This window comes from Ovis aries, chromosome 7, assembly GCF_016772045.2.
Source record: "Ovis aries strain OAR_USU_Benz2616 breed Rambouillet chromosome 7, ARS-UI_Ramb_v3.0, whole genome shotgun sequence".
NCBI classification, from domain to species: Eukaryota; Metazoa; Chordata; class Mammalia; order Artiodactyla; family Bovidae; genus Ovis; species Ovis aries.
In genome coordinates this window covers 32,101,293-32,116,914 of record NC_056060.1, presented here as the reverse complement: position 1 = coordinate 32,116,914, position 15,622 = coordinate 32,101,293, and the positions used below count along the sequence as shown (strand labels likewise).

General features: G+C 35.8%; 1 protein-coding gene across 1 annotated transcript in view; it reads right to left on the bottom strand.

The window, feature by feature from the left end:
• The window catches only part of SPRED1 (sprouty related EVH1 domain containing 1), a 124,439-nt gene that overhangs the window by 57,464 nt on the left and 51,353 nt on the right, over window positions 1-15,622 (bottom strand). Inside the window, exon 2 of the mRNA XM_027971661.3 lies at window positions 4,868-5,042. Coding sequence (XP_027827462.1) covers window positions 4,868-5,042 — 175 coding nt within the window. The remainder of the gene's footprint in view (window positions 1-4,867; window positions 5,043-15,622) is intronic.

Sequence of the window (15,622 nt, the reverse complement as noted above, 5' to 3'; positions counted from 1 at the left end):
CTCCTTGGCAACTTTCTAAACTTGATGTTTTCTATTTTTTCTTTCTTCAACTTATTATAAATTCTAAGTTTATAGTAATAGCTATCTTCTAATTTACTTTAACATTGCACTGTGAATTCTTCCATTTTCCACAGAACATCTTAAGTAATCCAGGGGTTGTAGAGTCTGATTGTATCTTTCTACATAGCCTACTTCACTTTCATCATCTCTTGGCACAGTGTGCTTTAAAAAGCACAATAACATTAATTAGTGAATTTATAGTATTTTACTGTCCTACTACAAAAGGTTAAGAATGGTTAATTTAGATCCCCAAAGTTACTTAAAATTTTGTTTAGCAGGAAATATTTTAGCAAAATTTTGATATCATTACTGAAAGTTTATGATAAACTTTATAAGTATAGTTTACTTATAAAGACTTTAAAATGTGCTAGAATTTAATGTTTTAGATTTTCTAATCACATACAATTCAACTAAAAATGGTCAAATAATTTAACCTATATATGTTGTAAGTTGATAAAATGCCAGTCTATAAAATAAAAATGTCACACTAATAGAGAAGAGCAACTACGTAAAAATGAATACAAAAGAGTTTCTATCATGGGGAATCTAAAGCTCCACAGTAAAGATCTATACAAATTAACAGTTAAGTTTTAGTTGGCATTTAAGGGAGAAATCAAAGCTATAAAGATTTAGAAGGAAACACAGGATAAAACTCATACATATCAAGAAAAGGGTTCTGAGAATCTATGCTTGTCAGAGACCATTCTATATATCTATCTCCAAGTGTCTGGGAGAAAGACAGTACTTTCATTATCTTGGGCTACACCATCAAAGCCTAGTGTTTTTTAAAATTTCTCTGAATTACCAACAAAGTATGAAAGCCAATTACATAAAGCAGTGCTTTCTAACTTTTTCCTCAGGCGTACTCAGAAAAACAACAATTATAAGGCAATCAGGAAAGAGGAGGAACCTCAGTGGTTAAGAGGTAACCAGCCTGGGCAGCTCCTGCCACTTGTATCTATTCATGGCATACAGCTTGGGAAGCTCTAATGTAGATCATCAAAAGGTCAACTTGGAAATAAACTCACAAAAACAAGCAAGTTATAGGCAAGCATCATAGGAAATAATTTCAGTTCACTCTGAATAAATGAATGAATGAATGAGTACCAAGCCAATTATACAAAATGTCACCTTTCTGGAAAAATCCACATCAGCTTTCTTTTGATTTGTGCTCCTTTTCTTATTAAAACAAAACAAACAAACAAAAAAGAGTGAAATATAACCCTCTGGGAAGCATAATAGGACATTTTTAGAACAAGTACTATAAACCTAAGACTGGAAAAACTTTCTACCAAATACTTCTTTCACTCTTCAGAAAAGTTATCTTTCATCTTCACCACTGTTACCAGTATTTTGACTATTATAAGCCCTCTTTAAAATATCTAGTGTTTATTAGCTATGCCAGTGGCTATAGGCACTTCATTAATAATTATCTATTCTTTCTTAAAGGGCATAAGTTTTTTCCTAAGGTATGAGGGGCAGGTATCTTACTTTATTTCTAGAATTCATCCAAGGTAGAGGATTCTAAGATGTTACCAACAGACAAAATGAACAGAGAACAGAGTTTTTTAGCAGTATCTTTTAAATGATTATTACACAGGAACAGTATTAAAATGCAGTTTATCATCAAGAAGGATTTTAAAGAAAACTATCATTAACTTGGGAAGACTTTGCAAACTTATGGATTCAACCATCACAGTGAACATCTTTTTTATATTACTAGAACCCAGAAAAATGGATTAAAATAAAACCAATTGGCAAAAATATCCATAGAAATGGACATTAATGACCTCAAAATGTAGTGAAAACGAATACATACTTCAATTCTATAACTGCTTCAGAAGTATCTTAGAAGTGTATTATGCAGCAGAGGGGGCCAATTAATCTGCTTGTATCAATGTCACTGTCCCATTTGTCTTGAGACTTCACAAAACTGCTATCTTCAGTTTATAGCCATGTATTATTGCTCTGCCTTTGATCATACGATTTGAGCATACAATTCAAATGCTTTATTATAGCTATTTCCTACAGAAATAAGGCAATCCTACACAGAGATACATTTATCATTCCTATTTCACAAATAATAAGGTTTCTCAAGGAGAAACAGCTAACTGAAACAACAGCTAAGATTCCTAGGTCAGTGTTTCCATCAAAAGGACCTATTTTCTTGTTAGTTTATTATTTTACACCTTAGGATTACATTAAAGGCACTTTTTTATGTCTCATCACAGAAAGTAAGTTTGGATTATGTCCAAATCCCAGGCTTATTCTAAGTTTTATGTCAAAAATCACACTCTGAGCAACCACCTGAAACATCAATCTGAGCTTATTCTCTGACTAGCTTTCACTCCTAGCGATGCAGATTTGGTTCCTTATTTAATTATCTTCAAGTAAACTGTCCACATTCATTAATATGGCCAATACAGTAGTCCCTTGGTATCCATAGGGGACTGGTTCCAGTATCTGCCTTGTCTGTTTGGCCCCTGCTGACACCGAAATCTGCAGATGTTGAAGTTCTTTCATATAATGGCATTGAATTTGCATATAACCATATGCATCCCATCTCCCATATATTTTAAATGATTCACCAAATTATTGGTAATACCAAATACAAAGTAAATGCTATGTAAATAGTTGGCAGCACAAGACAAACTCAGGTTCCACTTTTTGGAATCTTATTCCAAACATTTTCCGTCTGTGGTTGTTTGAATCCACAGATGTGAAACCTATGGATATGTAGGGCTGACTGGGTTGTTTCATTTTGATTTTTTTCTTTCTCTATTTCATATCTAGGTCATCATTCCATGTTCTTATGCTTTCTCAGCAAGATGCTTTTCTCCAATTCTTTCTCCACCTTTGATATCTTTCTTCTCTTTTTCCATCTTTACTATTAAGAAATGCCTTTGTGTGCTGCGTACTAAGTCACTTTAGTCGTGTCTGACTTCACTATCCTATGAACTGTAGCCCATCAGGTTCCTCTCTCCATGGGGTTCTCCAGACAAGAATACTGGAGTGGGCTGCCATGCCCTCGTCCAGAGGATCTTTCTGACCCAGGATCGAACCCACATCTCTTACATCTCCTGCACTGGCAGGTGGGCTCTTTAACCACTTAGACTGTGACTGTTTTACTCAGTTTCTAAAATCTGCAACTTCTCCAACAACACTTCCCAGTCATCGGACAAAAAGCATTACATGTAAGTACAGGCCACCATGGGCTCTTTCTACAGGCTATATTCTAAATAAGCATCAGTATATGCTGGCCACTGTGTTATCCAAGGTCAGAACCACATTTAAATATTTACACTTTGAGAGATGACATGTTAAAACTTTTTTATATATACTTCTGACTTCAACTGGGGTTTCTAATAAGCCTAAAACCACATTCTGATTAACTGAGATACACCGTCAGAAGGGAATCCTAAATTCGTAAAAAATTTAGAGTTAAGTCTTTCAAGATGATTTAGGGAAGTCATTAAATCAGATTTAACTGAGACAGAAACTGGAGCACAGACAAGTTAGCTAACCTTTTAAATTACTGAAATAATTCAGGAGTAAAAAATATGCAGAAACCAAGAATCAAAATTAAAAGTAGATTTATTCAAAATATTTATATATGAGAATTATTCAAAACTTAAAACATATTTTCCATAGAAATAATATTATAGATGCTGAATGAGCTCACAAAGCAGTCTACAAATATATATTAATAGTTAAAGGGAATTCTAGCTATTTTCAAGAGCCTTGGAAATTTTGAGCACTTTATGCTCATCTTCTAAGTTCTGGTTGATGCAGGAATGAGATTAACATTTCTTAGCTTTTCAGATATGACTGTTTTTCGGCTCATAAATGAAATAAAGGAGAAACAGTTTTCTACACTAATTAAGAGAGCAGATGCCTAACATTACCAAAGGCTGGATTCAAAATTTAAAACATATGAATTTAAGGAAACACTTATCTGTGTGGAAGATAGTAGAGCTATAACCTAGGATGGCCACCTACTAGTCACATGATGAGCCTAGGTTGATAGGGGATGAAGGGAGCAAGAATCTGAGAACACAAGAGTCTAGAGTAGGGGCCAGATATCTACAGCTACTCAACTCTATCACTGCAGTGTGAAAGCAGCCATAGACAAAACGTTAACAAATGAGCTTGGCGGCTGCTGCTGTTAAGTCGTTTCAGTCGTGTCCGACTCTATGTGACCCCATGAGACAGCAGCCCACTATGCTGCCCCCGTCCCTGGGATTCTCCAGGCAAGAACACTGGAGTGGGTTGCCATTTCTTTCTCCAATGCATGAAAGTGAAAAGTGAAAGGGAAGTCGCTCAGTCTATGTTTCAATAAAATTTTTTATGGACACTGAAATTTGAATTTCATGTTCATAAAATCATTACTGATTTTTTTCAGTCATTTAAACATGCAAAATGCATTCTTAATTCATGGTCTGTACAAAAATACATGACAGGCCTTCATTTGGCCTGTGGACTATAGTGCCAATCTCCAATTTAAGTAACAGTGGGGAGAAGGCAAGGAAGTGCACCTGGTTTAAAACTAGGGGGACTATTCATGAATGTTCTTACATTAAACCTAATCAGAAAAGCAGCTCCCCTTTAACATGTGTACATTAATAACAGTCCCAGGTGCAAAGAAAACAGGCATATTGTGCTGTCTTTAACTTTAAAAGTTACAGAAACAATCATCAATCCAGGACAAAAACAAATTCCATAAATAACAGTATACTAATCATAATTTTACACAGAGAAATCATTCTGTACAACTTAAAATTATAGCAAAAGATGCATTATTCATTACCATTTTGTCCCTGAGTCGCTCTCCACGGATAAAAAAGTCAGCACAGCCATTCTCTTCCTGGTGAGGGACTTTGAAGACAGTGACGCAGCTTAGTCCACTCCCTCCAAGTGGTAACCATCCACCACTTGAGTCATCCCGGGTCATCACCACAGCTCGCACTCGTGCATAACTATTACTAAAATAGATGCAAAGATTAGAAATTAGCTTTTCCATAAACAAAAAACCAGCCAATATGTCAGTCTTCTTAGTAGAAGACTTAACGTGTGGTACCTAAGTGTTTACTACTTCCATGACAGTCCAGAGAAAGTAATCTAATTGAAAAAGGTCAAAACCCAGAGTAACTAACTTAGAGGTTAACTTTTATTTTGAAGACCAATCTCACAATAAAAGACTACTCTTATTCTACCACTTGAGTAGTTCAAGCAAATCTGATTGCCATGGAACAAGCCATGAAGGATCTAAAGACAAACTACAGAGGCTACCACCAAATTTGTCTATGTATGTCCATCTCCCAGCATATAACCAGACAAAATGCTGTTGTATTCTAGCACATTTAATTGTGACATCTCTATGCTTCTAACATTTCTGAAATACATTATAAATAAAATGCTGAAACAAACATGCTTAGCTCAGATACAGTTTCAATTTTTTCCTAACAATTAGAAATCTAAACCACACAAACATACATAAAGAAATGTTTTGTTCTATTAATCCATCAGGCAAATTGGTCTTTTCATGCTTTCTTTTTGGAAAACTATTCTTGAGGTACACCACATTCCAGTTCCATTCAGAATTATTTCCCAATATTCCACAACTATTTTTCACATAAAATCTAAGAAATGTTTCATATAGTAATGTTCTAGATAACTGACATCTAAGCATTTTAGTTCTAAAACTTCTAATACAATAACCATTGTATTCTTTCTAAAAGTCAAATATCTTGCCAATTTCTTAGAAAATTACACAGTTTCTTAGAAAATTACACTGAAAATTAAACATGTCTTGGTTATTACAACTATCAACTGAGGTTCAACATAATAATTCTGTGCTACTTAATATCACTGAATGTTCTTTGCCAGTTGTCACTTCTGTTGTTCCTGTCTGAGACCCACTCCTTGCTTTTTTTCTACTTTATATATTGACATTTATTTGACTGAGGTGTATACATATAATCACATACATTAAGTATAAAATTTCACAAATTCTGACAAACATACACATCTACACAACCAACATCAAGATACAGAACATTTTCATGACTCCAGAAAATTCCCTGAGGCCTCCTGCCCATCAAATAGGTAACCAAGGTAACCACTGTTATACATGGTTTCCAGTATATACATTAGTTTTGCCTGCTCTGGGCCTTCTTATGTATGGAATCAAACAGAGTCACCACTTGTATCCTCCCTTTCTATCTGACTTCTTTCACTTATTCTGTTGTCATATTAGGGCTTCATTCTCTGTTAACACTAAGCAGTCAGTCCTCTCACTGAATAAGTAAATATGCATCACAATTCATGTATTCTTTCTTACGCTGATAGGCATTTGAAATGTTCCGAGGTGTTGGCTATTATGAATAAGGCTCTTATAAACTTTCTTATATGTTTTTTGTAGACATGTTTTCATTCTCTTGAATAATTACCTAGGGATGGAATTGATGAGTCATAGGGGAGTATATGTAACTATATAAGAAACTGTTTTCCAAGGTGACTGGACTGTTACATTCCTATCAACAATATAGTTTCAGTTACTCCACATCTGTGCCAACGTTTGGTATTTTCAACTTTTTAAACTGTACTCACTGTAGTAAGTATAAAGTGGTAACCCACTATGATTTTAATATATATTTTCCATGATGAATGCATGACATTGTACATTTTTTTCATATGCTGGCTAGCCATTTGTATGCCTTCTTTTCAAGTCACTTATTTTGTATTATGTTGTCTTTTATTACTGATTTTTAGAAGTTCTTCATATTTCATAATACAAGTAGTTTTCTGTCAGAGAGTTGTATTCTTTTAAAGTTGCACAGTGTTGATTGAGTAAGTCTAAAGTCAAACTTAAGCTGGATCCTAGCTCAGCATCTTACCTATATGTCCTTGAGAGAATTACAATAGCCACCTTTAATAAACTAAAACAAAACCTAACACCTAATAAACACCATGTATTATTGTGCTTAGTCGCTCAGTAGTGTGAGACTCTGTGTAATCGTTTTAAGTTTATTATTAGTACCACAACAAAGATTTTAAAATTGAAGTATTTGTCATACTGGTAATTCAAAGCCAGGTAGGAGGTGGGGAAAAAAAATTGCAAATTCAAACATAACTCTATTAATTACCAGGGTCAAAATAATTCTTTGCAAAGAAATTCTAAAAGTCTTTAAATTTACATATGACCATTCTAAGCTTTTCATGATTCAGTTATTTACAGGCTCTGATTCCTATCTGGGCTCAACTGTTAACAATCTTCCATTCAGAGAACTGGCCAGAGGAGGTATGGGTACATAAAGACCGGACTGAATTAGGCCACTAATTCTAATGCTCCTCATGGGCTGAGCAGGAACAAGTACCATCCCAAGAAGCTCGGCGGGATAGAAGTAATAATAAATGAAGGTTATCTGGTTAACCAAGAATTTAATCTAAGGATATCACAGAAACATAGCACATTATCTTAGACATATTTGGTTCAAATTAAATATTTGTGAATATAACTCATGCATTTAAAGCTCAGCACATTTGAGGTTCAGTGAAGTTACAAATTCACAAGGTGGAACTCGGATCAAAACCGAAATTCAAGTTCCCAATAATCATTTAAGTGTTTATTTCACTACAGGATCCTGACTCTTTCTTCTCACCTGATTATGTAGTAAACTGGAAACTGAGAATTTTATACTAGATTCTGCAAGACTGGAGAAACCTAAGGAGTAAAATAACCCAACTGAGAAGATCAGAGTGTATTTTAACTTCAGAGTGCAGAAGCAGTTATCCTCTTCAGAGCACAGACTTATTTTTTATCATCTATGATTATTACTAATTCTCATTTGCAATCTCTACAATGCTTCTTAGTGTACTTTATATTTTAAAAATATAAAACTATAAGATTATTAGAAAATACATAAAAACACTGCCGGTTATTTTAGGATGGTAAAATTAAGTATTTTCCTTTCATTTCTTAGTTTCTCCAAAAATTATCGTATATTTAGGTTCAGTCACTCAGTCATGTCTGACTCTTTGCAACCCCAAGAACCGCAGCATGCCAGGCCTCCCTGTCCATCACCAACTCCCAGAGTCCACCCAAATGCATGTCCATTGAGTCAGTGATGCTATCCAACCATCTCATCCTCTGTCGTCCCGTTCTCCTCCTGCCCTCAATCTTTTCCAGCATCAGGGTCTTTTCAAATGAGTCAGCTCTTTGCATCACATGGCTAAAGTATTGGAGTTTCAGCTTCAGTATCAGTCCTTCCAATGAACACCCAGGACTGATCTCATTTAGGATGGACTGGTTGGATCTCCTTGCAGTCCAAGGGACTCTCAAGAGTCTTCTCCAACACCAAAGTTCAAAAGCATCAATTCTTCAGTGCTCAGCTTTCTTTATAGTCCAACTCTCACATCCATACATGACCACTGGAAAACCATAGCCCTGACTAGATGGACCTTTGTTGGCAAAGTAATGTCTCTGCTTTTGAATATGCTGTCTAGGTTGGTCATAACTTTCCTTCCAAGGAGTAAGTTTCTTTTAATTTCATGGCTGCAGTCACCATCTGCAGTGATTTTGGAGCCCAAAAAATAAAGTGTGACACTGTTTCCACTGTTTCCCCATCTTGTTGCCATGAAGTGATGGGACCAGATGCCATGGTCTTCGTTTTCTGAATGTTGAACTTTAAGCCAACTTTTTCACTCTCTTCTTTCACTTTCATCAAGAGGCTCTTTAGCTCTTCTTCATTTTCTGCCATAAGGGTGTTGTCATCTGCATATCTGAGGTTATTGATATTTCTCCTTGCAATCTTGATTCCAGCTTGTGCTTCTTCCAGTCCAGCATTTCTCATGATGTACTGTGCATAGAAGTTAAATAAGCAGGGTGACAATATACAGCCTTCACGTACTCCTTTTCCTATTTGGAACCAGTCTGTTGTTCCATGTCTATTTCTAACTGTTGCTTCCTGACCTGCATAAGTTTTCTCAAGAGGCAGGTCAGGTGGTCTGTATTCCCATCTCTTTCAGAATTTTCCACAGTTCATTGTGATCCACACAGTCAAAGGCTTTGGCATAGTCAATAAAGCAGAAGTAGATGTTTTTCTGGAACTCTCTTGCTTTTTCCATGATCCAGCAGATATTGGTAATTTGATCTCTGCTTCCTCTGCCTTTTCTAAAACCAGCTTGAACATCTGGAAGTTCACGGTTCATGTATTGCCGAAGCCTGGCTTGGAGAATTTTGAGCATTACTTTACTAGCGTGTGAGATGAGCGCAAATGGGCGCTAGTTTGAGCATTCTTTGGCACTGGAATGAAAACTGACATCTTCCAGTCCTGCGGCCACTGCTGAGTTTTCCAAATTTGCTGGCATATTGAGTACAGCACTTTCACAGCATCATCTTTCAGGATTTGAAATAGCTCAATTGGAATTCCATCACCTCCACTAGCTTTGTTCGTAGTGATGCTTTCTAAGGCCCACTTGACTTCACATTCCAAGATGTCTGGCTCTAGGTGAGTGATCACACCATTGTGCTTATCTGGGTCATGAAGATCTTTTTTGTACAGTTCTTCTGTGTATTCTTGCTACCTCTTCTTAGTATCTTCTGCTTCTGTCAGGTCCATACCATTTCTGTCCTTTATGGAGCCCATCTTTGCATGAAATGTTCCCTTGGTATCTAATTTTCTTGAAGAGATCTCTAGTCTTTCCCGTTCTATTGTTTTCCTCTATTTCTTTGCATTGATCGCTAAGGAAGGCTTTCTTATCTCTCCTTGCTATTCTCTGGAACTCTGCATTCAAATGGGTAAAACTTTCTTCTTCTCCTTTGCTTTTCATTTCTCTTCTTTTCACAGCTACTTGGAAGGCCTCCTCATACAGCCATTTTGCTTTTTTGCATTTCTTTTTCTTGGGGATAGTCTTGATCCCTGTTTCCTGTACAATGTCACGAACCTCTGTCCAGAGTTCATCAGGCACTCTATCAGATCTAGTCCCTTAAATCTTTAATTAATATTGATAAAAGTAATTTAAATAAATTAAAAACTCACATTTTAACTATATCTTGGCTTTACTCAAAATACTGTAAAAATTTTAGAATGCCACTTATAAGTTTAAGGATAAGTTTTAAACAAAAGAATTCCTGACATAATTCCCCTCACTATTTCCAATTTGTTTTTGTTTTATCAAAGTGCCACCTAAAAGAGATGTGTTGCCCTTTCTAGGAAAGTTAGATAAAATAAACTTTCATTACTGAAAGAATAAGGTTGCCTGATTCATAGTTTACCTTAATACAACAAAGAGGTTTTAAAGCTGGCTAATAACTTACATAAACTTTTTTTTGAATCTCATGTTTTCAACCATACCAAATAAATAACTGTCTCCCTTAGTAATTCAAGTTGATCATTCTAACTTTAAGGTACTCCAGAAGCTTATGTAAATAAATCTGTATTTCCTATACAAACATCAGCTTATAAGTTAACAGCTCAGCTTTCAAGTTTAAGACCTAAGACTAGAATACTTAACACAAAAATTTTCAAGCTGTTTAGTAAATGTTGGGGCGGTGGGCGGGGGCAGGGGCGGGGAATTGATAGACCTTCCCAGGTGCCACAGTTAAATCTTTTCACCTGTGCTTTTAATCGCATAACCTCCTTGCTTTCAAATGTCATCTTCTTTTCCCACATAAAATCACTAACTCTTTTGTTTCAAATATGCAACCACTTCCAAAGATAGTGGCAGCTTTCACAAACTTAATCATACTCTGCATTGTAGCATATAAAAATCTGTTTGTAGTCCACTCCTTAGATAAATGTGATTTAAGAGCAAGGAACGAAATCAGTCTCCTATTTAAAATAACAATAAATGCTTTTGGTTTTTTTTGGTCACGAAAACAATAGATGCCCACTCTAGTAAATGTGGAAAATAAAGAAAAATAGTATTTGCCATCATGGAATTAAAATTCTAGCATTTGTTGGGTTTTTACTCTCTCTGGTATCATATTTGCAATCTGTTAGTCTCTTGAGACAACAGCTGCTACTTGACAATATACTCTTATTGTCGAAATCTCAGAATTTCATTCTGGATCTTCTTTAAAACAGTTGAAAAGCATTTCTTCCCACTGATTTATCTAAAAAGTTGAAGAGGATGTGGAGAAAAGGAACCCCTGTATACTGCTCGTAGGGATGTAAACTGGTGCAGCCACTATAGAAACTAGTATGGAGGTTCCTCAAAAAACTAAAAATAGAACTACCATATAATCCATTCCTGGGTATATACCTGGAAAAATGAATACACTAATTTGAAAAAATACATGTACCTCAATGATCACAGCAGCAGTATTTACAATAGCCAAGGCCCAGAAGCAACCCAACTGTGCCCATCAACAATACAACCAGATTAAGAAGAGACAGTGTGTGCATATAATATATGTAGCATATATACACTTCTCAGATGGCACTTTATCACTAAGAATCAGCCTGCCAGTGCAGGAGACACAAGAATGATGGATTTGATCCCGAGGTCAGAAAGACCCCCTGGAGTAGGAAATGCAACTCACTGCAGTATTCTTGCCTAGAAAATGTCATAGACAGAGAAACCTGATGGCAGTCCATGGGAATAGGACATGATGGAGCAACTGAGTGTTCATGCACGCACACACACACACATATTATATATAAAAAAGACTATAACTCAGTCATAAAATAGTAAAATAATGCCATCTGCAGCAGACTCACAGATACAGAAAACAAACTTGTGGTTATCAAAGGGGAGAGGGAAGGACAAATTAGGGTATAGGATTAACAGATACAAACTACTATATGTAAAACAAATAAGCAACAAGGATATACTGAATAGTGCAGGGACTTATACACATTACCATGTAATAATCTATATGAAATATAATCTACAAAAACACTGAATCACTACACTGTATATCTGAAACTAACATAGTATTACTGAACTACATGTCAATTAGGAACTTCCCTAGTGGTCCAGTAATTAAGATGCCACATTGCACCAAAGGGGGCATTGGTTTGATCCCTGGTTGGGGAACTAAGATCCCGCATGCCACATGGCTTAGGAAAAAATACAAAAATAAACGAAAAAACCCCAAAACAAAAACAAAGCAAACAAAATATGTCAATTTAAAAAAAGCTTGCTGTTTCAAAACCAAATAAATAAAAAGTCAAATATGACAACAACTATTTAATATTACTTTCCAAAATGGCTAAAAACTAAAGTTCTATTTATTTGTCCCTTTGGTACTGGACTACATAATAACCACTTTTCAACTCAAGTTTTCATTCTAATGAAATGAAGATACTCATGTAATAAATTGATTGGTTTCCCTTATCTCATGCAAAATCTAAACTGTATCTCAACCATTAATTTCTGATCTTATTTGAATAACTACATCAAATATATCCTTCACTCACAGGAGGGGAATTGGACAATTAGTACAGAAGTCTAAGTGAGAGGTAATGTTGAACTGAACTAAGATGATGACAACAGACAAAAGAGGAATGGACTGATTTGCGGGGTGGGGGGTAGGGGTCTATTTTGGAAGAAAAGCCAAAAAGATCTGTTGATGTGGTTATAACTACAAAGCAAGTATTCTAAACTATCTCTAATTAGATAATTATCTGTAATTCTTAACAGTCATCAGCTTCATTATCTAGTATTTATTATTTCAATAAAGCAAAAGATGATCAAACGAAGATAAACTTTGCTTCAGTTGTATTGATCCATGTAGTTTCTTTTGAAATAGCAGTATCATATTATATATGATCCAGAATAATTCTTAAGTTATACTTTATTACGTTTTGTGAATAAATACATATTATGACTGAATTTTCAAATGCAAATTGGTAATTTTTAAAATCAAATAAAGAGTACAGTTATAGAAGAATTTTTAAGTCTAAAACAGCCTCCCTGGTGGCTCCCACCTGGGAACCCACTTGCCAAGAACCCACCAGCCAATGCAAGAGACACAGGTTCTATCCATGGTTCAGGAATATCTCCTGGAGAATGAAATGGCAACCCACTCCAGTATTCTTGCCTGGAAAATCCCATGGACAAAGGACCCTGGCAGGCAACTGTCCGTGGGGTGGCAAAAAAGTTAGACACAACTTGGTGACTAAAAAACAATAGTCTAATACACAAGATGACCTTTTTCAGTTTCTTTTCTTCCTCGCAGAATCCTCTAGCTTTCTGATTACCAAGCTATTTATATGATATACTCACTCAACTACCCCCTCTTGCTCTCTTCATTCGTTCTGTATTATCGCAATTGTCAACTCAGTTGTCCTTTTCTGTTGATTTGCATAAATGCTTCATATCATATATACTAATCATTTGCCAGTTATGTGAATTACATATATCTTCTTCCAAACTATGGCTTCTTTTATTTTTTAATGTCCTTGGAAGAATGAAACTTTTATCTTACCATGGTAAAACATTTCTTTCTTTAATGATCTGTGCTGGCTACTTTTTGCAAGATCTCATACATACCTATTTTAAAGCTTTTTACAACCAATTAAGAGGTCAAAACTTTGTTTTCTTTTTAAAGTCATTTTAGCAAACAGAATATTCTATTTTCTGTGACAGTAAGAAAGTCTCTAAAATTACCCATCTCTGGCAGAGCAAGTATTCCTGTTATTTACTTAATTAGAGCACACATTCTTTTCCACTATCCAGAAGTTAAATCCAAATTGGTTTTTGTTTCTCAACTATATATGACCTTGTTTCCACTAGGAACAGCTACCAGGTCTTCATAGCTGCTGCACAGGGTTGGTGAATTGCAATCTATTTTCATTAGTTTTTTTTTTTTTTTATATAGAGGCCATCCTGGTTTAGTGTGGATTTGTTCCAAATAATTTCTCCATCCCAAATTTCTGTAAGCTTAACCCAACTTCCTACCTTTTCATGCTTTAAAACTTGTAAATGCACATTTAAAAAAAATTTCACTGATATATTTAACATTACTTTAAACAGTTTTCAATTATACCTTCACCAAAAAAACTGACCACTTACTACAACAATGTTGCCAATACACATTATTTACACCCTGATCTAAGAAGCTTCCTACCAAAGGAGGAGGAGAGTGTTCAATATTTACACAGCTTCAAAATGCAGGAAAAAAATATAGCAAAGAGAGACTATGGGCAGAGAAAATACCTAGGAAGTTATTATAATGAACTTTATACAATAAAGTTATCTTAATAAATATAAATAGTTATATGGACATATCAGTTTCTATCACACTGTCACAACGCATACCCACCTGTAAGGGAAGCTAAGAAAGGTAGTATTCCAGTCCACTACAGATCCATCTAAAGTATTCCAGTCCACTATGGACCTGTGAAAGTGCTGCATGCAATATGTCAGCAAATTTGGAAAACTCAGCAGTGGCCACAGGACTGGAAAAGGTCACTTTTTATTCCAATCCCAAAGAAAGGGAATGCCAAAGAATGTTCAAACTACCGCACAACTGCACTCATCTCACATGCTAGCAAAGTAATGCTCAAAATTCTCCAAGCTAGGCTTCAACAGTATGTGAACTGTGAGATTACAGATGTTCAAGCTGGATTTAGAAAAGGCAGAGGAACCAGAGATCAAATTGCCAACATCCACTGGATCATTGAAAAAGCAAGAGAATACCAAAAAGAAAAAAAAAAATCTACTTCTGCTTCACTGACTATGCCAAAGCCTTTGACTGTGTGGATCACAACAAATTGTGGAAAATTCTTAAAGAGATGGGAACATCAGATCACCTTACCTGCCTCCTGAGAAATCTGTATGCAAGTCAAGAAGCAATAATTAGAACCGGACATGAAACAACAGACTGGTTCCAAACTGGGAAAGGAGTATGCCAAGGCTGTATGCTGCCACTCTGCTTATTTAACTTATATGCAGAGTACATCATGAGAAATGCCTGGCTAGATGAAGCACAAGCTGGAATTCAGATTGCTGGGAGAAATATCAATAACCTCAGATACTCAGATGATACCACCCATATAGCAGAAAGTGAAGAGGAACTAAAGAGCCTTTGATGAAGGTGAAAAAGCAGAGTGGAAAAGCTGGCTTAAAACAACATTCAAAACCCCACAAAGATCATGGCATCCATCCAGTCCCATCACTTCACAGCAAATACATGGGGAAACAATGGAAAATGACAGACTTTACCTTTGGGGGGCTTCAAAAATCACTGCAGATGGTGACTGCAGTCATGAAATTAAAAGATGCTTGCTCCTTGGAAGAAAAGTTACGACCAACCTAGACAGCATATTAAAAGGTAGAGACATTACTTTGCCGACAAAGGTCTTTCTAGTCAAAGCTATGGTTTTTCCAATAGTCATGTATGGATGCGAGAGTTGGACTATAAAGAAAGCTGAGCGCCAAAGAATCAATGCTTTTGATGGTGTTGGAGAAGACTCTTGAGAGTCCCTTGGACTGCAAGGAGATCATACCAGTTCATCCTAAAGGAAATGAGTCCTGAATGTTCATTAGAAGGACTGATGCTGAAGCTAAAACTCTGACACTTTGGCCACCTGATACAAAGAACTGAGTCATT